The sequence below is a fragment of the Schistocerca serialis genome, chromosome 5, assembly GCF_023864345.2.
Source record: "Schistocerca serialis cubense isolate TAMUIC-IGC-003099 chromosome 5, iqSchSeri2.2, whole genome shotgun sequence".
NCBI classification, from domain to species: Eukaryota; Metazoa; Arthropoda; class Insecta; order Orthoptera; family Acrididae; genus Schistocerca; species Schistocerca serialis.
The window spans coordinates 716,700,912-716,724,626 of NC_064642.1; the positions used below are offsets into that span (position 1 = coordinate 716,700,912).

General features: G+C 43.5%; 1 protein-coding gene across 3 annotated transcripts; it reads right to left on the reverse strand.

The window, feature by feature from the left end:
• Positions 1-1,028: 1,028 nt before the first annotated feature.
• LOC126481556 (transmembrane protein 70 homolog, mitochondrial) lies at positions 1,029-23,058 on the reverse strand. Of its 3 annotated transcripts, none has more exons than XR_007587587.1 (4): positions 22,930-23,058; positions 22,514-22,843; positions 1,637-2,006; positions 1,029-1,520 (listed from the first exon to the last, which is right to left on the reverse strand). XR_007587587.1 is itself a non-coding variant. In XM_050105399.1 (3 exons), exons 1-3 carry the CDS (start codon positions 23,026-23,028, stop codon positions 1,815-1,817), a joined length of 621 nt encoding a protein of 206 aa, XP_049961356.1. In that variant the 5' UTR covers positions 23,029-23,058; the 3' UTR covers positions 1,630-1,814. The 3 variants fall into 3 exon arrangements, 1 of the variants encoding a protein (XP_049961356.1); XR_007587588.1 differs by having other exon boundaries at positions 1,029-1,557; XM_050105399.1 differs by lacking the exon at positions 1,029-1,520 and having other exon boundaries at positions 1,630-2,006.
• Between the last annotated feature and the right edge of the window lie 657 nt (positions 23,059-23,715).

The window sequence follows — 23,715 nt, forward strand, 5'->3', positions numbered from 1 at the left end:
TGTGCACCAGCAGCAGTGATTTTTTATTAAAAAAAAAAGAGGTCTCAGCTAGCACAGCACAAACAATGTTTACCCGATTTTCTTTGATGCAGAACTGAATTTAGACAAGAGAATGGAGGAATCATCAGTGTAAGTGGCCACGGCAGGGGGATCACCAAGTGTAGATTCACCTGTCACAATTGTTAGAACCCATTGTGACATTGCTGTGAAAGAAGTGGCAGGTGTTGATGATTTGATTTTATATATTAATGTATTTCAGTGTAGAAAAAGATATATAGTTTGATGTATTTACTGATATGTACATAACTGACTTACCTTCATACAGGGTGGTCAGGAAGTCTGAAAAACTTGTAAGGGTGATGAAGGGTACAGTGTGGGGAGAAAAAAAGTTTTTGAAAAAAATTTGGTATGTTGCTCTGTTTCAAAGTTCATTAGCATTGAAGTTAGCTATCAGGCTGTTGCGATAGCAAATTCAAGTGACTCACCTGAGATGGTGCCGCCAAATGTGTTCTTCTTTGGTTTCCAAACAAGAGAGCAATACAAAAATTGGCCTTGGACGGTATAAGAGATCAACCCAAGCCAAAGGCTGAGTAGTCTCGTGCACTATCAGCTACGCTACAAAACAACTGACACTAAGTGTATCTGGCGGGCAGCACGAAATTGCACGCTACAGGTCTATTGGCTAACTTCAATGCTAATTAACTCAAAAGTAGTGCAACATATTGAATTTTTTTCTTAACAATTATTTCTCAGCACAGCCTAATCTGCCACACTCTTACGTGCTTTTCTGACCATAATGTATAGTATTTCAACTGCATGGACTAATGGCATATAGCTGGCTTAAAATTTGAAATATGCATCAAAAAGGTGTTTGCAGACACTCCTCTCCCACCTCCCCTCCCCACCATTAAATGACGATCGTGGTAACAGACTGAACTACACTGTAGCCTCGTGTCTACATTCACACCATATTTAACACATATTGTTGTATGTAATACACTTTTTGTTATAAAAACCAAAACTGGAGATAAAGTCAGAAAATTTATATTAGGTAATATACAAGTCTCTGACAAGTATTGTGATCCATATAATGTACATAAATTACGAGAAATGAAAGGGGGGAGGGTGCCGCCCCCCTCTACATAACTCTTGTCAAATGTACAATAAATATGTAAGGCTTTGGAAGGAGTCTCTTATAGCCTAAAACTGAACAGCTAAGTTGACAAACAAGTTACATACTTCGACATGAAACAAATTTTTTAACTCAGAATAAATTTCTGCATGTTTAATAAATATTTTTAAAGCTGAAATTTAAAACTGAAACCATCCATTAACAAAGCTGCATAAATTGAAGTGAAATATTTCATTTTGCTATAGGTGATTATGCCAAGATACGCACTCCCTGATACACTATGTTCTACAGTTGAACATGATGGCTTAAGCACATGTGGTGTCCACGACATTAGGGTGGTTGGCAATGCCCATTAACTGCCACAACGAGGTGTTCAGCTACACTGTGCCTGCAACCACACAACGAGGCGTTCAGCTACACTGTGCCTGCAACCAGCCATTGCTGGCTGAGCTCCTGGAATGAGTGTGGAGGATAAAGAAAATGGAAAATCCAGTAAGTACTCACCTTCAATAATTTATTAGTGCTAAACAGCACTAAGCAGAGAAAGGCACTAAACTGGTAGACATGGGAAATTTCCCAAAATTATACATTAACACTTGAAGATTTCACTCACATTAACTACTTTCAACATAGTCACTCAATTTATTTCAGTTTATTCTCAATACACACTGGTGTGAACTTATCACGTTTTCTTATCATTTTCCAGGTCTCCAAGCTTCAAGTCTAGAGGTTTGTCATATCCCATTATACGAGCATAATGCGATTTGTCTTCAAACATCCTAGGATCAACAAATAAAGGAATACCTCTGACGTGGAAGGAAGAGAACATGCCAGGAACTTCTGGTACTTCGACATCCTCTGGGCGAAATATTATCTGAAAAATGAAGGTAACGGTGTATAAACTGGAAATAAAAGAAGTTTTACACACCAAAATAAATCTATTTACGAAGCTGCTTATGGCAGATACAAATGTAAATCTTAAAAAGTTCTATCCTGTGTTTAATTGCCAATTTGTTGCACCAACACAAGCAGGCCTCTCTGCCTTCAGTTCTGTCTGAAACCCACCAGTATAGTTCACAAGTACATTTCCTATGATGTGTCATGCACTCTCCAAATTACTGACTCCACTGACAAACAATATAGTTTAACTTAGCATACAAGACAATCAAAGCATGGAAGTGATCAAACCACTTCTCTGGTCAACTTAACCTACTGATCCCAGATGTCTGCTTTGTCTCATGAAGTAACATGATGCAGTGTGTGACGAAATACATGCACAAACAGAACAAGAACATAATGCTAACATTTTTATTTATTTATTTTTATAAGCATATTTTCTGGAATGTGGGTTTTGACTGTGAATACAAAATCTTAGTTGTAGTGGTACACTGAACTGTACTGTAGCTCAAGACTTAGGTTAGGTCAAAAGGTGAAAGTTTCGCTGTAAGTTGGTGAAGCAGTACCTAAGGCTCTGCCTATTATTCTGGCACACAACCCAGAGTAAACCAACATCCAGGCAGACTCTACGCTGCTCTCCAACATTCCTTGCCACAGATATCATATCAGCCACCGCAAGACTTATTTTTCACACAGATTTGTTGATTCAAGACACTTTAAAAGCCCAGTTCACACATATGTAAAAAGCTGGTATGTTCCTTTGTTTCATGGTGCACTCTGTGGCGTTTTGTTTTGTTTTAGGGTGCAAAAACAACTAGGTTCATACACGCCCATGTCAGAACTGTAGAACACTAAGGGGAAAAAAAAACAGGAATTTGGAGAAGGGACCATAAAATACGCCATACGGAAATGAAGACCCTATGCCACAATTAAATGTCCTTTGCCATATTGCTAAAGCGCGGTTGACAGCCTGTGCATCGTTCGCTAAAATGGACAGAAACTCAGATGGCAAACATAAATGAGAACATAAGTGGTTAATAAAAGGGCATTCCATCAGGAAATGGCAGGGCAATGAGCACACAGTGGTGGGGCAGCACCACTTAACAAATGGTGAAGGCTAAAAAGACAGTGCCAAAACGCAACCTAGTTAAAATGATCTCATGGCGAGATGGCTGACAGGAGGTTGTCCAAGCCAATGGGAGAGGTTTAATTCCCACGAGGGGAGGACCAATGGTGATGCCACTTGCCAACACAGTGATCATCAGAGGGAGTGGAAGAACTAGTGGGCCGAGGTACGAGGACTGCTGCCTTGGCAGCAGCCTCATTTCCCATCAGACCAATGTGAACAGGAACCCACATAAACATCACAGTAGTTCCATCAAGAGTGAGCAAGTGATAGCTTTCTCGCACCTGTTGCACAAAAGGGTGGACAGTGTACAGCATACCAAGGTTCTGCAGGGCACTGAGAAAGTCAGAGCAGATGACACAATTGAAAAGTCTGTGTTGCATGATGTACTGTGCAGCCTGATACTGGGTGAAGATCTCTGCTGTAAATACTGAGCAGTGTTGCAGAAGAAGATACGAAGAAACATTGAAAGGAGATCCCGACATGACGGTCAGTCCGAGAGCCATCTGTGTACACAAAGGTACAATCATGAAGTTCCGTGTGGAGATTGTGAAACTTACAACGATAAGAGCAAAGCAAATGAAGGCCAAGGCCAACAAAGGCCACCGCATGAAGCCAAGGTGGTGAAGGGTTCACACCCATCGGGAAAGTGGCAGGTAGCGTGAAGTTAAGCTCCCGGAGCAAGAGCCGCAAGTAAATTCCAAGATGTAACACAGAAGAGAGACACACCCTGTACTGGTGATCAAAGGAGTCATCAAAGCAGGAGGTGTAGATGGGTGGCCAGGTATGGCAGACAAAGGGCATTCGTATCTGCCAAGGAGAAAGTCACAGTGGTAGTTCAGCTGATTCAGCACATGGAATCTCAACCAATCGATGCCACAATGGTGGGTAGTATCGACACAGCCTAAGAGGGACAGATGTGCAGATGCATAAACAAAATACCCATAGTCTAGTTTCAAACAGACAAGGGACTGGTACAAATGGAGGAGGGTGGTCCAATCCATTCCCCAGGAACAACCACTAACGACACATAGAACACTGAGGGACTGTGTACAGCAGGCAGCTAGGTAAGACACGTGGGAGGACAAAGACAGTTTCCTATTGAGCATAAGCCCCAAGAATTTCGTAGTTTCAAAAAATGGAAGGGCAACAGGCCCAACATGTAAAGATGGTGGAAGAAACCAATTGAGCCCCCAGAAATTCATACAAACAGTTTTGTCAGAGGAAAAGCAAAACCATTGCCGATGTTCCATAAGTAAAGATGATCGAAACTCAAGGAGACAAGTCTGTTGACAACTGCAACAGATTCCAAAATCGTTAACGAAAAGGAAACTGGTGATGCCTGGTGTGAGACAGGCCATTATAGGGTTAATGGCAATACCAAAAAGGTCAATGCTCATGACAGAACCCTGAGGCACACCGTTTTCCTGTGTAAAGATGTCCAACAAGGCAGACTCACACTACCTTTACAACTAGGTCTTTTAAGAATTCCTGAAGGAAATGGGGCATGTGGCCATGGAAGCCCCACGTGTAGAGTGTACGGAGGATACCAGTCCTCCAGCAGGTGTCGTGGGCTTTCTCCAAATTGAAAAACAAGGCCATAGTGTAGTATTTTCACAGAAAACAATTCATGGCATGGGTTGACAAGGTGACAAGATGTTCAACCACAGAACGGCTTGCTCGAAACCCACACTGTGCAGAGGTTAGTAAATTGCGAGACTTGAGCCACCATACCAGCCGGGCACAAATCATACATTCCAAGACCTTGCAAACACAGCTGGTGAGAGAAATGTTGTGATAACTAGAAGGAAGGTCTTTGTCCTTGCTGGGCTTAGGTATGGGTATGACAGTGGCTTCAAGCCAGCCTCTGAGAAACGTACCCTCTGCCCAGATGCGATTGCATAGGAGAAAGTGCTTACCTGCAAGAGAGAGGTTCTGCAGCATCTGAATGTGAACATCATCTGGTCTTGGGGCAGGGGATCGGGATGAAATGAGAGCATGATTTAGCTCCATCATAGTAAATGCAGCGCTGTAACACTCACGATTCTGAGAAGATAACAGTATTGCCTGAGCCTCCTCCACTCGTTTCCAATGGTGGAAGGCCGGGTGGTAGTGGTTGGAGCTCGAAATCTCCACAAAATAGCAGCCCAAGGTGTTGGGAATAGCAGTAGGTCCTACTACGTCATCATCTGCTACTGTCAGGCTGGTAATTGGGGAATGGACCTCAGTTCCAGACAGCCGTTGGAGGTTGGCCCAGGTGACGAAGATGGTATGGTGCTGTTAAAAGAACCAGTAAAGGAAATACAGATAGATTTTCTGCTATCCTGAAGAATGTGATGACACTTTGCATGGAACTGTTTGTAACGAATATAGTTGGCCATCATAGGATGACAATTAAAAATGCAGAGAGCACATCTCTGCATGCAAATTGCATCGTGGCAAGCCTCAGTCCACCAAGGGACCGGGATACGGTGAGGCAGAGAGGAAGTGCGAGATATGGTACGTTGTGTGGTGGTAAGAATAATGTTCGTAAGATATTTCCTGGTCATCGCAACTGGGGAAATGTTGTATATTGAAGGTGGTCAGAAAGGAGTAAAGCCTTCAGTCAGCCTTAGAAAGCTGCCATTTGGGTGTACACTTAGGTGGGGTAGGAGTCAGCATACTGATAGCACACGGGAAATGGTTGCCTGAGTACGTGTGATAGAGAATGGACCATTCTAGATGATGGGCAAGCTCAGGAGTGCAGAAGGAGACATCCAAATGGGAATATGTACAAGTGGTGTTGAAAAGGAACATTGGTGCTCACATGTTAAGGCAGATGAGGTTAAAGTGACTGAGGTCAGCCATGACAGGTTCTGGGCAAGCACCAAAGGGAACATCAGCATTCTCCCTCTGTTTATCTGTGGAGTCCAGGGCTGAAAAATGGTTGGCGGTGCACAGTGGCACGGTGGTCAGCCAGGCAAGGGCAGGCAAGGGTATCACACCCTGCCGTTGAAGAGGTCCTCCAAGTCGGCGAAGGACAAAGGACAAGACCGTTTGCCTTTGGTAGGCTTCTTGGAGCCTTTCTGTTTGGCGGAGTAGGGCCCCGATGTTTGTTGGTTGGAGGGATGTAGGAAGTCTTCGTGGGAGTATTCCTTCTGTCCTTTCCGGCCTGCCGGTTGTGTAGTGAGGACTTTGCCCTGAGAGGTGAAGGTTTGGTGGCTTGTTGCACAGCTGCAGAAGATGATGGGTATGCTGCCATGATACTGGGCAATTTCACGACCACAGTGCTGAACTTGAGATTGCATGTCTGTGTTGCCATGTTGTTCATGGAGCGATATGTAGCAAGAACAGTACTGTAAGTGCCAGACGGTAGAACATAGGGTTTGCAACTAGCCAACAATTTGTGAGGGTTCGGATAAGGCACTTTTTCCTTCACCCAGGTCTCCTGGACAGCCAACGCATTAAGATACAGAGGATGATCTTGGGAGAGGCAGGTGGCATGGTCGCCATTGCAGTTGATACAGCGGGGAGGAGGAGGTGGCCAATCACCATCGTTGGTATTCCTACCACAGGTTATACATTTGGTTAGGTATTTACAGGACATTCAAGTGTAGTTGTAATGATGACATTGGCAGCAGTGCACTGTGATAACTTCACAGTCTGCTTCGATCTTTGATGGAAGCACTACTTTATCAAAAGTGATAAAAAGAGTGAGTGTGGGCACTAAGTATGCATCTACCTTGTTCACTACCCAATGGACTGCAATGACACTCTGATCAGAGAGGTACATTTGGATTTCTACCTCGGTCAGACCATCGAGCAGCACATGGGAAGAATTCAGCAATCAATGGGCCTCAACATGAATGAGATAGCCATGGAGGAGCGAAGCTGCAAGCAGTTTTTGTGCCTGGGAATCAGAAGTATTCTCCAAAAGCAAAGTGCCACTTCATAAACGAGAACAGGATTTCACAGGGCCAGCAATTGCATCAACACCTTCCGAATTGTAAATGGATTTGCTGTAGCAAAAGACTGACTGTCTTCAGTATGTGAAACCATAAGGAGCCGTGGTGCAGCTTGGAGGGTCTTTGATCATTAGCTTCATTCCGTTTACATCTGACAGGCATTGACCGGGAAGAAAATAATTGCTCATTGGGAGAAAAACCCCCATGACTGCCAGCGTCACAGATGGCATGCTGCTTCCAACTGCCAACCCCCCCTCCCCCTAAGAAGGCGGTGTCCCTTCCTTTGGTGATTGTTCACACTCTGGTCACACCTCCCAAACCCCTGACGGAGGGACCATTCGGCAATTTGGGAAGGTAGCAGCTCAGACAGTCATCTTTCCCTGGGCCTGGCCTGTACCAGGGGGTACATGCGAACCCTACCTGCCAACCCAGGAGTCTGGGAATTACGCATTACCCAGCCACATGTTACATGTTAGATGCATGGGCTGGCCTTGAGGAGTGCACAGGAAGGAAGAAGAAAAAGAGGAACCTCAAACACCGAAGCAGAGGAGTGACAGGAGAAGGGGAATGAAGAAAAAAAAGGGGGGAATGAAAAACAGTGAAGACACTGTTCTGATATCAGCCACTGAATATGCAGAACACATTTCCAAAACATCTCTGACATGTTCCCCATGGGAGGGGAAAAAGAATAGCAAGAGGATAGACTTGCAGCACTGAAAGGAAATGATGTTACAAAGGCTGGGGCCCTGTGGTAGCCATGGAGAGCAGCGAGCCCCTTGGATGGGACATTGTGACATGCCAGTACATAATACTGTATGCTTAGCATTCAAGAGACTCAAAGTTTCCCCCTTCCACTGGTCATTTCTGTTTGACTGAGAGGAAGTAATGGCATGTCTACAAAGAAATGAACTTTTGTCACATATAAAACACTGTTGAAAAAGACACACATCACTTTTGGAGCACTCATTAGCTCCCAAGCAATTCGTAGGAGGTACTTCATAACATTTATGCAGTTGAGGAACAATGACAGAAATTAGTTTCTTATGAGCATTCCATCATGAGAAGAATTTATCTATAGGATAAATGATATAATCAACATGAATAATGACGAGACTGGCTATTCTCCCATACAAATTTTAGTTGTTACACTGATTTTTTCTTCTTCTTAGATGATTCATAATGTATATACAATAGCATACCAAACTTTTTAAATTCATGAATTAAATAATTTCATTACTTAGTAGTGAGGAACTTCAGTGAATACTTTCACCTTATAATAATAAATAATGCATCAAAGCTTTAACAAGATACATAATTTCTACACTGGTGTATATATCTTTCACTTCATTAGCCATCAAACATAAATACTGAAATCCTTGTTACTCAAACTGTACATGTGAAATGGCAACAGAAGATGAATGATTATTGTTGTAACCTGTTGTGACCGCGACCGGAACGGTTGTGGGGTGGCTGAGAAAGCACGGCGGGACCAAACGGAGAGCGGCTTGTGCACAAACAAATGAACGGAAAGGACGGACACGAAACAATGATGGACGATGGAGAAAGGAATTACGACGACAACACGCAAGACACAATGGAGTAACAGAGACAACCAAACGAATCCAACTCGTCCACGATTAACGAGATCAAAGTATGATAAACACGCTGTCTTGTCGAGGCGATGCGTCGAGACTCACTGGCAGAGCGAGAGGCCGGCTCTTAAATACTCTATTGGCTGCTGGAACCACGTGTTCCACTGTGGTGCCCTCACACTACATGCAGGCCAGTGTGCACGCGCCGCCACAGCTTACGGCACGATGATGCAGAGGCCTCTAGGGGTCTTCGACGGCAATGTCGGCTGGCGGGGATTCAAATTCCGGGGTGCACGGTACCAGATCCCTCCCCCCTGAAACTTGCGCGTAGGGGCGGAAACACCCTGGACGGTGCCGAGGTGGGCGGCAGTGGGGAAATGAGCTGGGCTCATCGACCGCTAGTGGCGGGGAGGAAGGGACGTCTGAGGTATCCATGGCAGCCGATCCAGAGCCCATAGGCGGGGGGGGGGGGGCTGTCGATCCACCTGGGGGCAGAGAGGGCCGGCGGCAGGCCCACGGGGAGACGGCAACCGGGTGCAGGGATGGAGACTCGAGGACCACGTCTGCACCTGCCAGCAAGCCAAAACTTTCATACGGGACATACCCCAGTGCCCACGGTGTAACAAACCGAGCACCCGAAGCCACAATTCCGGAGGGATGACCACCCGATAGGCATCCAACATCATCGGCCACAGAGAGCCTGTGGGACAGGTGGCACCAGGGGCTGAAATAGGATTGCATCCGACGAGTAGCATAGGAGGGCCACCCGTGGACCACATAGTTGAGAACCTGTTGCAAAACATGGTCGCGGCGGGTAGCCACAGCAATGTGAGCAGCCATAAGAGGCAAACCGTCCAGCACATCTCGGTAGGCGGAATCAATGTGAAAGCAGAGAACCTCCTGCTGGTCAAAGGCAGGATTGGGGCCTGCCGGGAGACGTGACAAAGCAGCCGCGTTAGCATGGTGGGCGGTGGGCTTATACCGGATGGTGTAAGTGTAATTACGTAAAAACAATGCCCAGTGCTGGAGACGTTGAGCTGTCCATTCTGGAAGGTGAGAGTGGGGTTCGAAAAGTGTAACCAAGGATTTATGGTGTGTCAGGAGGGTGAACTTTGCCCCAAAGAGATAGGTGTGAAATTTTTGGACAGCAAACACGATCGCCAGGGCCTCCTTTTCAATCTGGGAGTAGTTCTGTTGTGCTGGGGTCAACGTCTTAGAGGCGTAAGCGATGGGCTGTTTGGAGCCATCGGCATCCTGGTGCGCAAGGATGGCCCCAATGCCGTATGCCAATGCAGCAGCCACCACAACCAAGGGGCGGTCTGGAGAGAAGGGAGTAAGGCAAGGGGCAGACTTCAGCATTGCCTTTAAACGGAGAAAAGCCTGGTCACACACAGGAGTCGAATCAAAAGGTACCCCTTTGCAACGCAAGTGATTGAGGGGCTGAGCAACAGAGGCAGCCTGGGGCAAGAACTTTAAGTAATAAGTAACTGCCCAAAAACACCTGGAGTTCAGATAAGTTCTTGGGACAAGGAAGGGCCTCACTGGCCGCGACATTACGACCCCAAGGGCAAATGCCATCTTTGCTAAGCCAGTGGCCTAAGTATCCCACTTCCAGTTGAGAAACACAACACTTGTTCAGCCGACAGCGGAGACCAGCAGACTGCAGAGCATGAAATAGGGCACTGAGGTTTTGCAAATGTTCCTGGCGGGAACGCCCGCTGACCAAGATGTCATCCAGATAATTCACACAGGTGGGGATAGGCTGTGTAAACTGCTCCAGGAATCGCTGAAAAATGGCCGGCGCCGAAGAGACACCAAAGGGAATGCACTTGTACTTGCACAATCTGAAAGGCATGTTGATAACAATGATGTTCTGAGAGTCGGCATCCAAGAGCAACTGGTGGTATGCCTCAGCCAGGTCAGTCTTTGAAAAATACTCTCTCCCAGCAAGCTTAGCGAGAAGGTCTTCCTGTCAGGGAATGGGGTAAGTGTCGATGAGGGACTGAGCACTGACTATAGCGCCGAAGTCCCCACACAGCCGAAGGGACCCACTGGGTTTCCATATGACCACCAGCGGCACCGCCCAGGCACTGTATGTTACAGGCTCCAGAACACCAGTGGCCTGGAGCCGATCCAGTTCCTGCTTGACAGCCGGCCGTCAGGCCACCAGAAGGGGCCAGGCCCGGAGAAAGCAAAGCTGCGCATCCGGCCATAGGGAGGTGTGCGCCTGAAAGCCGGAAGCACATCCGAGATCCGTTGCAAACAGTGACGCAAAAGCGGAGCAGAAATCGTCCAAGTCCTGAAAAGGAACAGCCATGGAAACAACCTTAACTTCATCGGAAATAGGAAAGCCAAACAGTTGAAACGCATCCAGGCCAAAAATATTCAAAGCCGACGGATGGTTGACGACAAAGAGGGTAAGAAGCTGGGGAACACACTTGTACGTTCCCTGGATGATGAACTGCCCATGAAGGGGAGTGGACCATCTCTGTAGGCGACCAAACGGCGAGAGGGAGGTGACAACTCAGGAGAGCCCAGCTGGGTATATGTTGCCATATTAATGAGGGAGACGGTGGCCCCAGTGTCAACCTGAAAACTGACCTTCTCCGTGAAAATGTGGAGCATGAGAAAAAGCTGCCACGCTCATGGGTCATCCTGTGGGACGATCGATTGCAGAGCATGGACTGTATCTTGATGCCCAGGTGGGGCAGGACTGGAGCGAGTCCGAGTCAAACAACTAGGACAAACCGATCAAATGTGGCCCTCCTCGTTACACAGCATGCACGTTTTCCAGCGGTGGGGACAATCAGTCTGCGAAGTCACAGTAAAACACTGTGGGCAAGATGGAAGTGGGCCGTGCGACCGGCGACAAGGGGCGACCGAAGGTGCCGATTCCATAGAGACATCGGACAACGATGAGTCCCGATGGTGCTGGCCTCTGTCGTCCGGGCCATGTCGACGTCGCGAGGGCGGAACCCGCCATGACGCTGCGATTGCCGCCACCTGCGGTCGCGCCATAAGACGCTCGTTAGCCGCTTGAGCAATTTCAAAGGAGTGGGCAATGCGGAGAATCTCTTCCAAGGAGGGGTTGTCGAGTTTCAACGCCGCAGTACGGACCTCAGGATCGGGAGCCAGCTGAACCACCACATCCCGGATCAGGGAGCCTGCATACAAAGCCTTACACTGCTGATTGGTTCACGTAAAATCGCATCGACGGCTGAGACCCTGCAAGTCCGTGACCCAGAAACGATATGATTGACCAGACCGTTTATGGTACTGGTGGAACTCCAGCGGAGAGGTGACCACATGGTAGCACTGGGAATAATAGTTTGTCAGCAAAAGGCATATCTCCTGGAAAGAGAGAGCCACAGGCTCGGACAACGGTGCCAACTTGCGGAGAAGAAAGAACGTGTCAGGGGAGGCCCAAGACAAAAACAACGACCGCTGCAAGGAGTTGTCCGAGATTTGAAAAGCCGTAAAATGTTGTTTCAGCCAATGTAAGTAGGTTTCATAGTCCTCTTTAGCGTCATTAAAGGTTGGAAATTATGGCGGAACGTGGGAAAGCATCGGACACCCAAGGACTCGGAAGCTGTTGTGGTAACGCATCCCGAGCATCGACTTTGTCCGTTACAACTGCAGCAACTTTTGTAAGATGTCTAACTGGAGCTGCTGCTGCTGCATGAGCTGCTGCTGTTACTCCAGACGATAGACTAACTTTGCCTCCATGCTAGTACCTACCACCATTTACCTCGTCGACAATGATGTTGTAACCTGTTGTGATCACGACCGGAATGGTCGCGGGGTGACCGAGAAAGTGCGGCGGGACCAAACAGAGAGCGGCCCGTGCACAAACAAAAGAATGGAAAGGACGGACATGAAATGACGACGGACTATGGAGAAAGACCTTACGATGACAACACGCAACGGAGTGACAGAGACAACCAAACGAATCCAAGACGTCCACGATTAACGAGATCAAAGTACGATAAACACGCTGCCTTGTCGAGGCGATGTGTCGAGACTCACGCAATGATCAGACTCACTGGCAGAGTGAGAGGTCGGCTCTTAAATACTCTATGGGGGATGCCGCTATTGGCTGCTGGAAACACGTGTCCCACTGTGGTGCCCTCACACTATATGCAGGCCAGTATGCGCGCGCCGCCACAGTTTACGGCGCGATGATGCAGAGACCTCTAGGGGTCTTCGACGTCCATGACGTCTGGCGGGGATTCAAATTCTGCGGAGCACATTACCAGACATTATGACGACGATAACAATGCTGGGCTGGAAAACTCAATGATGGTGGTACTTGCACCAAGAAAAGATATTAGTTTAGAAAAATACAACCTTAAATGAGATTACAAAATTCACAAAGACACTAAACAGTAGTAATTTTGATGGCTGGTTTCTAGCAGAATATTGAAATCTCTTGCAGACTTGACATGATTACCCATAAGCTATCTTTCCGATCAATCCATGACTCAAGGCTTACTCCCTTACAGATTAAATATGCTGTAATAACAACGATCTACAAAACTGAACATAAACAGCAGCTACCTCCAATTACTCACCTATTTTACTTCTTCCACACCTTTCAAATGTATTTTAGACAGTAGTTTATGATAGAATTCTCAGTTTGGCTTTCATAAAGGGTTCTTCACAAAGAAAGCAATAAAAGCTTCACAAGTAAAGTGGTAGCAGAGCTAAATAAGAAAAATTATTGTGTTGGCATATTTGGTGACCTTCCCAAAGCTTTTGATTGTAAGGATCACAAAATTCTATTTGACACACTTAACTTATGTAATGGTATCCCTCTTGTATGGACGGAGTCTCACTGTCATAATAGGAAGCAGCAAGTCTTACCGACAGACTGTGTCACAGACATTAAACTAATCTCAGAATGGCAAAACTTAACATCTGGGATGCCACAAGAATCACTACTGGGCCCACTTTGTTCTTTTTCTGCACGAATGACCTTGCAGTGACTTTAAAGGGTGGTTAATGTATCTGTAACATTTGCTGATGAAACAAACATACTAATCAAGGGGCCAAATTCAACTTTAGCAGACACAACTCAAATGATAACTGAACAAACCCACAAATGGTTTAAAGCTAACAGTCTAAGCTTTTATCTCTCAAAGAATATTATGCAATTTCCAACAAGTCATAATGACCTGTAAGCACCAAAAGTGGACATTAATCCTCACAGTCTACATGAAACATTGTAAAATTCATTGGTGTGCAGTTGGATGATAAGTTAAAATTGAATGAAAATGCAGATAAACTAACCGAGAGCTCAGATCAGTATGTGATGACCTTGAAAGCAACACTCATTGTGTTGCCTGTGGCAGTGCACTTGAGGGAAATGAAGCGTTTATTCATCAGATGTGAGCACTAAGAATACTGTTTAACACAGACAATTATTCATCTTGTAATTCCGACATTCACTTCCTAATTCATTTACTCCTTAACAGTTTTTATTACTGATAACAAAAATCTGTTTCAGCTGAACTGTGATTTACACTGTCACATAAATAACTGCTTCCTGGTCTACATTTCAGAGTGGAGCTACATCTCCTGGCAGGAAAATATTTAATGAAGTCCCATCTAACACAAAGTCAGGAGTTTGGACTTTCAACCAATTCAAAAGAAAATTAAAAACATACCTTATTAGTCACCCTCTCTACAAATCATCTGAATATCTAGATTTAGGGATTGAAAAGTTCTGTTAGCTAAATTATGTGATCAAAAGTATCTGGACACCCCCAAAAACATAACGTTTCTCGTATTAATAGCATTCTGCTGTCACCTACTGCCAGGTACTCCATACCAGCAACCTAAGTAGTCATTAACATCGTGAGAGAGCAGAATGGGGCACTCCACGGAACTCAAGGACTTCGAACGTGGTCAGGTGATTGGGTGTCACTTGTGTCATATGTCTGTACGTGAGATTTCCACACTCCCAAATGCCCCTAGGTCCACTGTTTCCAATGTGATAGTGAAGTGGAAACGTGAAGGGACACATACAGCACAAAATCGTAGAGGTTGACCTCGTCTGTTGACTGACACAGAGACTGCCAAGGTTGAAAAGGGTTGTAATGTGTAATAGGCAGACATCTATCCAGACCGTCACACAGGAATTCCAAACTGCCTCATGATCCACTGCAAGTACTATGACAGTTAGGTGGGGAGGTGAGAAAACTTGAATTTCATGGTCGAGTGGCTGCTCATAAGTCACACATCACACCGGTAAATGCCAAATGATGCCTTGCTTGGTGTATGGAGCATAAACATTGGATGATTGAACAGTGGAAAAACATTGCATGGAGTCACAAATCACAATACACAATGTGGCGATCCAATGGCAGGATATGGGTATGGCGAATGCTCGGTGAACATCATCTGCCAGCGAGTGTAGTGCCAAGAGTAAAATTCAGAGGTGGTGGTGTTATGGTGTGGTCATGTTTTTCATGGAGGGGGCTTGCATCCCTTGTTGTTTTGCATGACATTATCACAGCACAGGCCTACATTGATGTTTTAAGCACCTTCTTGCTTCCCAATGTTGAAGAGTAATTCGAGAATGGCGACTGAATCTTTCTACACGATCAAGCACCTGTTCATAATTCATGGCCTGTGGTGGAGTGGTTACACAACAATAACATCCCTGTAATGGACTGGCCTGCACAGAGTCCTGACCTGAATTCTACAGAACGCCTTTGGGATGTTTCTGAATGCCGACTTCATGCCAGGCCTCACTGACTGACATCAATACCTCTCCTCAGTGCAGCACTCCTTGAAGAATGGGCAGCCATTTCCCAAGAAATGTTCCAGCATCTGATTGAACGTATGCTTGTGAGAGTGAAAGCTGTCATCAAGGCTAAGGGTGGGCCAACACCATATTGAATTCCTGCATTACTGATGGAGGGCGCCACGAACTTGTAAGTCATTTTCAGCCATGTGTCTGGATACTTTTGACCACATAGTGTATATGGCAAGTAGCAGTGCTTCATTGTAAAGCTACATGACAATACGTGATGTGCTGTAAATAATGTTTACAAGTGCAGATGAATATTTTCTTTGAAAACCAGCATTCTTATGCAATTCCACCCAGCCTCTGACCCGTGACACAATTGTGTTATGTTTCATCATGGTGGTGGTACAGTGTTTTTAACTGGGTCATGGTTGTAGATCACAGTACGTAGCATTTGGTCACAATCTTTTGTTCATATGTTTATATTTCGAAGTTGTTTGTTAGGTATGTTAGTGTGTCATTTGATGTAAGTTGTGTGTCAGGTTGTTATTGGAGGAGTTTTTTCTGATTTGCTAGTGAGTTACTTTGATTTTACATATTGTGGCTGATGGATTCATGTTTGGAATTACTAGTGCTAGTTCATGTATATCGAAATTGGTGGCAATGCACATTTTTGTGAAGTTCGGGGTTTTTCTTGTTAGTGTTTGCAAACTGTGTTGAATTGTGATTGGTAGTACTGTAGATACTGGTTTACCATTGTTGGTTACGTTACATTTTTGATATTGGTTATGTGCACGAGTTTTAGTCTGTTGTACTGTGGACTTAAGTTTCAGATTCATAAAAAAAGTGAAAGTTTGGATAATAGATTTGAAAATTTTAGTGTGTTGGTTTTTGTTAGTGAGCTTCGTTTTAACTGCCATATAGGTCAAGCGAAATTTTTGGAGTGGCTTGCGGGTTCATGGCATCGACGACTTCAGATGAGCTACATAGGTCAAGTGAAATTTGTGATACCTGGGTTTTCGAGTTGTGTGGGAAGCCCTGATATCGAGGGATTCATTTGAAATTTATATGTGATGTGAAATTTATGGTAACAATGGTTTTCATTTCTTGGTTTTGTGATTATGTCAGATGCTGAGAATTTCGTGTACTTGTTTTTTGGGTTAATATTTGTCTTGGACTGGTGGTGTTATTCTTATTGTCATACATTTAGCCTCTCCCTGCCCAAAGTCCCCCTACTTCCTGCTGTCGTTCCATTAGTTTCATTGTAATGCTAGAGTTAAATAATTTGCATGCTATTTATGTTTGTTCATAGGTGTAATGAGCGACATCATGGTCGTCATGTTGTACACACTTCAAATACTTATGCCTGCCACACCGATGTCACTGGTCAAAGCAGACAAGTGGGACTGCAATTTTTGTTTTGCCAAGCTACCAATAGTAGCAGCTTTAACCCCTTCCCACAAGGTAGCAGTCTCAAATTTAGCTGTCATAAATACGAACAGCATTAAGCAGTACATGGATTGTTTGCTGTGAATTCAAAACACATATTAAGTTTCTAATATTTCCTTGTCTCTTGTTAATTTTTACCTCAATTCATTCCACATCACTAAAGGTTGTCCTCGATGGGACCTATTGAGCATAATGGATGAATGAATATGTCCTAGCATAAAGAATGATCGTCTTGCTGTAACTGTGTATGCCAGGAGGAACAGCCTAACCATAATGCAAGCATGGCTTGACCAGTTGAGTAGTGTACCACTATGACACACAGTTAAAACATGCAGTGACAATGTGACATTTTGTCGTTCATACACTCCAGGCTTAAGATCTTCTCTATTATCAAAGGAGTCACATTTAAGATGATTTCTTTAGAAGAGAATGTCTGGCAAAAAGAGGAATTACCAAGAAATATTTGTCATACCATATTAGTACGACAGAATGCAACTGTTTTCAATCTTGAACTGTGTTCTTAGGCTTGGACTTTTTTCAACTTATCCACATAGGCTTGGTGACAGTTTATAACAGACTTGTCCCTGTGCTCTGACAGAACATATTACATAAGAGAAATGACAGAGGAAACTAGAATGATGTTGCAAATCTTTACACTTACTAAATACCATAAACCAATTAACATCTCTATTCAGTCCTTTCCGTTATCAAAATATTTCTGCATGCCATTTTGTGTAAGGGTCCTCAGATTTGGTGTTTTACACCTGTCAAGAGGATGACACATATATAATAAACTGCTCTTCCACTGCTGTTACGTCAACCTGCTTGGATCACTCTTGGCACTGCGCAAGGAGACACAATAAATGAGTTCTCATTATTGCTTTATCAGGTGTTAAACATACAAAATAACAAAATAATGCAAGTCTGTTAAGTTATCAGCTTTTGTTTCTGCCTATGTTACCCCCATGAACCATGGACCTCGCCGTTGGTGGGGAGGCTTGCGTGCCTCAGCGATACAGATAGCTGTACTGTAGGTGAAACCACAACAGAGGGGTATCTGTTGAGAAGCCAGACAAATGTGTGGTTCCTGAAGAGGGGCAGCAGCCTTTTCAGTAGTTGCAGGGGCAACAGTCTGGATGATTGACTGATCTGGCCTTGTAACACTTACCAAAACGGCCTTGTGCTGGTACTGCGAACGGTTGAAAGCAAGGGGAAACTACAGCCGTAATTTTTCCTGAGGGCATGCAGCTTTACTGTATGGTTAATGATGATGGCGTCCTCTTGGGTAAAATATTCCGGAGGTAAAATAGTCCCCCTTCGGATCTCCGGGCGGCGACTACTCAGGAGGGTTAGAAAATGGGAAATGGATAGGTTAAAGTTAGATATAGTGGGAATTAGTGAAGTTCGCTGGAAGGAGGAACAAGACTTTTGGTCAGGCGAATACAGGGTTATAAATACAAAATCAAATAGGGGTAATGCAGGAGTAGGTTTAATAATGAATAGGAAAATAGGAGTGCGGGTAAGCTACTACCAACAGCATAGTGAACGCATTATTGTGGCCAAGATAGACGCGAAGAACACGCTTACTACAGTAGTACAAGTTTATATGCCAACTAGCTCTGCAGATGACGAAGAAATTGAAGAAATGTATGATGCAATAAAAGAAATTATTCAGATAGTGAAGGGAGACAAAAATTTAATAGTCATGGGTGACTGGAATTCGTTAGTAGGAAAAGGGAGAGAATGAAACGTAGTAGGTGAATATGGATTGGGGGTAAGAAATGAAAGAGGAAGCCACCTGGTAGGATTTTGCACAGAGCGCAACTTAATAATAGCTAACACTTGGTTCAAGAATCATAAAAGAAGGTTGTATACATGGCAGAACCCTGGAGATACTAAAAGATATCAGATAGATTATATAATGGTAAGACAGAGATTTAGGAACCAGGTTTTAAATTGTAAGACATTTCCAGGGGCAGATGTGGACTCTGACCACAATCTATTGGTTATGAAGTGTAGATTAAAACTGAAGAAACTACAAAAAGGTGGGAATTTAAGGAGATGGTACCTGGATAAACTGACTAAACCAAAGGTTGTACAGAGTTTCTGGGAGAGCATAAGGGAACAATGGACAGGAATGGGGGAAAGAAATACAGTAGAAGAAGAATGGTTAGCTCCGAGGGATGAAGTAGTGAAGGCAGCAGAGGATCAAGTAGGTAAAAAGACGAGGGCTAGTAGAAATCCTTGGGCAACAGAACAAATATTGAATGTAATTGATGAAAGGAGGAAATATAAAAATGTAGTAAATGAAGCAGGCAAAAAGGAATACAAACGTCTCAAAAATGAGATCGACAGGAAGTGCAAAATGGCTAAGCAGGGATGGCTAGAGAACAAATGTAAGGATGTAGAGGCTTATCTCACTAGGGGCCTACATGAAAATTAAAGAAGCCTTTGGAGAAAAGAGAACAACTTGTATGAATATCAAGAGCTCAGATGGAAACCCAGTTCTAAGCAAAGAAGCGAAACCAGAAAGGTGGAAGGAGTATATAGAGGGTCTATACAAGGGCGATGTACTTGAGGACAATATTATGGAAATGGAAGAGGATGTAGATGAAGATGAAATGGGAGACATGATACTGCGTGAAGAGTTTGACAGAGGACTGAAAGACCTGAGTCGAAACAAGGCCCCGGGAATAGATAACATTCCACCAGAACTATTGACAGCCTTGGGAGAGCCAGTCCTGACAAAACTCTACCATCTGGTGAGCAAGATGTATGAGACAGGCGAAATACCCTCAGACTTCGAGAAGAATATAATAATTCCAATCCCAAAGAAAGCAGGTGTTGACAGATGTGAAAATTATCGAACTACCAGTTTAATAAGTCACGGCTGCAAAATACTAATGCGAATTCTTTACAGACGAATGGAAAAACTAGTAGAAGCCGACCTCGGGGAAGATCAGTTTGGATTCTGTAGAAATATTGGAACACGTGAGGCAATACTGACCCTACGACTTATCTTAGAAGCTAGATTAAAGAAAGGCGATGTACTTGAGGACAATATTATGGAAATGGAAGAGGATGTAGATGAAGATGAAATGGGAGACATAAGATTAAGTAAAGGCAAATCTACGTTTCTAGCATTTGTAGATGTAGAGAAAGCTTTTGACAATGTTGACTGGAATACTCTCTTTCAAATTCTGAAGGTGGCAGGGGTAAAATACAGGGAGCGAAATGCTATTTCCAATTTGTATAGAAACCAAATGGCAGTTCTAAGAGTTGAGGGGCATGAAAGGGAAGCAATGGTTGGGAAGGGAGTGAGACAGGGTTGTAGCCTCTCCCCGATGTTATTCAATCTGTATATTGAGCAAGCAATGAAGGAAACAAAAGAAAAATTCGGAGTAGGTATTAAAATCCATGGAGAAGAAATAAAAACTTTGAGGTTCGCCGATGACATTGTAATTCTGTCAGAGACAGCAAAGGACTTGGAAGAGCAGTTGAACGGAATGGACAGTGTCTTGAAAGGAAGATATAAGATGAACATCAACAAAAGCAAAACGAGTATAATGGAATGTAGTCGAATTAAGTCGGGTGATGCTGAGGGTATTAGATTAGGAAATGAGACACTTAAAGTAGTAAAGGGGTTTTGCTATTTGGGTAGCAAAATAACTGATGATGGTCGAAGTAGAGAGGATATAAAATGTAGACTGGCAACGGCAAGGAAAGCATTTCTGAAGAAGAGAAATTTGTTAACATCGAGTATTGATTTAAGTGTCAGGTAGTAGTTTCTGAAAGTATTTGTATGGAGTGTAGCCATGTATGGAAATGAAACATGGACAATACATAGTTTAGACAAGAAGAGAATAGAAGCTTTTGAAATGTGGTGCTACAGAAGAATGCTGAGGATTAGATGGGTAAATCACATAACTAATGAGGAGGTATTGAATAGGGTTGGGGAGGAGTTTGTGTCACAACTTGACTAGAAGAAGGGATCGATTGGTAGGACATGTTTTGAGGCATCAAGGGATCACCAATTTAGTATTGGAGGGCAGCGTGGAGGGTAAAACTCGTAGAGGGAGACCAAGAGATGAACACACCAAGCAGATTCAGAAGGATGTAGGTTGCAATAGGTACTGGGAGATGAAGAAGCTTGCACAGGATAGGGTAGCATGGAGAGCTGCAACAAACCAGTCTCAGGACTGAAGACCACAACAACAACAACAACAACATGTTACCTAACCACTGTAAAGAATTTATGAATTTTATGTAAACTTAGTGGAGCATTTACACGAATCAGCCAAACATTCTACAGTACCCTCACATTCAGCTTCAATTTACAACTCTCTGGACTTAAATGTCTTGTCAGAGGCAATGAATACGCCACCTTCATGTCTCTTACGATAGGCTCTCTCTTACTTGATATGCATCATGGAACCCAAAAGACGAATGTTCTTTTGGTTAAGTCAGAGACAAATACTGCAAGAATACTGTGGGCATGCTCACAGTTTATACTTGCCTTTTAATTAAATATTTTTCCTACCTTGTGTTAAAAGCTATAAGATTCCCTGTCTTGTTCTCAGTTAATAATGCACATATAAACCAATATCATTTTGGTGACTATGATTTAAACATTAGGAATCCTACAACTTCCTTGGAGATATTACCATAATTTTGTTACACAGAAAGGTAACTTCATTGTCTGATGGCACAATGGGCCAATTTACATGGCGTATTTTTGCAACCATGTCAAAACTGTTCCACATAGTATGTCAGATATGAGTCAGGCATAATACCATCAAACTTCAAGAAGAATATGATGATCCCAGTATCAAGGAAGGAAGGTGCTGACGAGTATTACCAGTATCAGTTTAGTAAGTTATGCCTGGATCACACATCAGTTATATACAGAACAATTAAACTATTTTTAGAAGCCAACTTTGGGGGAACATCAATTTGTGTTCAGGAGAAACACAGGAAGACATAAGGTAATACGGGTCCTATGAATTATCTTAGGAGATATGCAGTATTAAAATTACTTTGTATCTGATGTTTCAGCAAATTGAGTGGTAGGAGCCAGCCAACAGTTAACTTTACATCATTCTTGAGTACCATGTGCTCACAGTGTTGTCTGTTTTGTAGGTATATATAGAGCATTTTCATACATAACACTGCACACTGCCATGCTAAGTCAATCTGTCAATCACAGTTATTTTATTTCAGGTATAGTAGGATAACAAAAGTAGGCCTATTTGAGAACATGGAATGGACTACACTCCTTAAAATACAGTGAATAGACGTTATACAGCTTTCTCCACACTGCTGTTATAGGCATCTGAGAGAGCCGCTAGATGAGATGAGAGGGAGACAGGATTGTGTAATTTTGGTTCCAATTTCATACTACAGAGGGCATCCAGTATTATTTCGTGTTGGTCTCATACCGGTATGGCACTAACATATTCTCTCCTTAACTGAATACAATAGTATTGTGTTATAGAAAACTGTTCAGTAAAATGCTTCTAGAAACGTTTAACATTCAATGACGCAAATATTTTGTAATCATGTGGCAAAGGGTTGTAATTTGCAACAAATATTGACGGTTTCGTTGGAGAATTGTTAAGTTACCTTTTTCTCCTTCAGAAAAAAGTTGTACACTACAGCAGTATAAACTTCCCTATCTGGCGTGTATCTAATCTCCGTCACATACTTTTTTGTTATCCAATGCAATAAGAACGGCGTTACGTATGTGAAACATCCTATAAACCCGAGCATTGCAATGGACAGCGGTAAATTTCCGAAAGTTGTTGCATGTTGAATAAGGTACGGCTGAGCAACCAGACCGCCTGCACTAGTAACCAATGAAAATAACTTCACTCCTCGAATCTGCTGTGCCAATGGTCCATGATACACCTTAACATCGGTTTGTTGAGTACTTTGGTTCCTTGCAGCAAAAACCTGAAATAATAAGCTATTGTCAGACGTGTCAATGGTAACGGTGCCACTGATGTGTTTTAATTACAACGGATTTCTCATGGCTGTACATTTATCGTTAATAGTCGATGGTTCAACAACTGTCTCTCGCAGAAAATACTTTTTCGCAAATTTCTTGACAAAACACATGCTACTCGCAATGTCTCCATTTCGCTACTCTTCCAGTTCTAAGATCTCTGATGACCAAGATATACCATTGGGCATTGAACAACGAATAGTTGGAGGTCAAAGAGATGTTTGTTAAAACTTGCACTGTTCTGATACGTTCAATTGCCACTTGCAACTACAGTGACGCCAACGCAGGTAGCATGACGGCTCAAACTGCAGGAACGTGTTCTAAAATTTCACACGCTGAAATCAAGATTGAAAATGTGAAGTACCAATATGAAGCAATTTAGAGGAATTGGTCGGTCATTATTGCTGCAGTATGGGCAAAGTAATAGGAATGAATATCACAAGTGCTGGTTCCAACGGAGAATGACTTGTAAAAACAAAGCACGGCCTGAGATTAAATGATACAATAGGAAACAAAAGATATAACCGATACTAACATATTATGAACCGATAACACACTTTTTCTGATATAAAGAGATAATGTTGTATTAATTGTTAGAAAGTTGACGAATATGGGTGTATATTAAGACTTGTTAATAGCCTGCAATATGATTTTAAAGGCAATCAAGCTGAGTATAGCATCTTTCTAGCCCCCACAAATTGCAAAGAAATAATTAAAATTATTAGGACTTTAAAATCTTCCAGTTCCACAGAGCATGATGGCCCCAGTATTACCGTATTAAAAGTGTACCGACAAAATGTTTCTGTAGCTCCATCTGTAG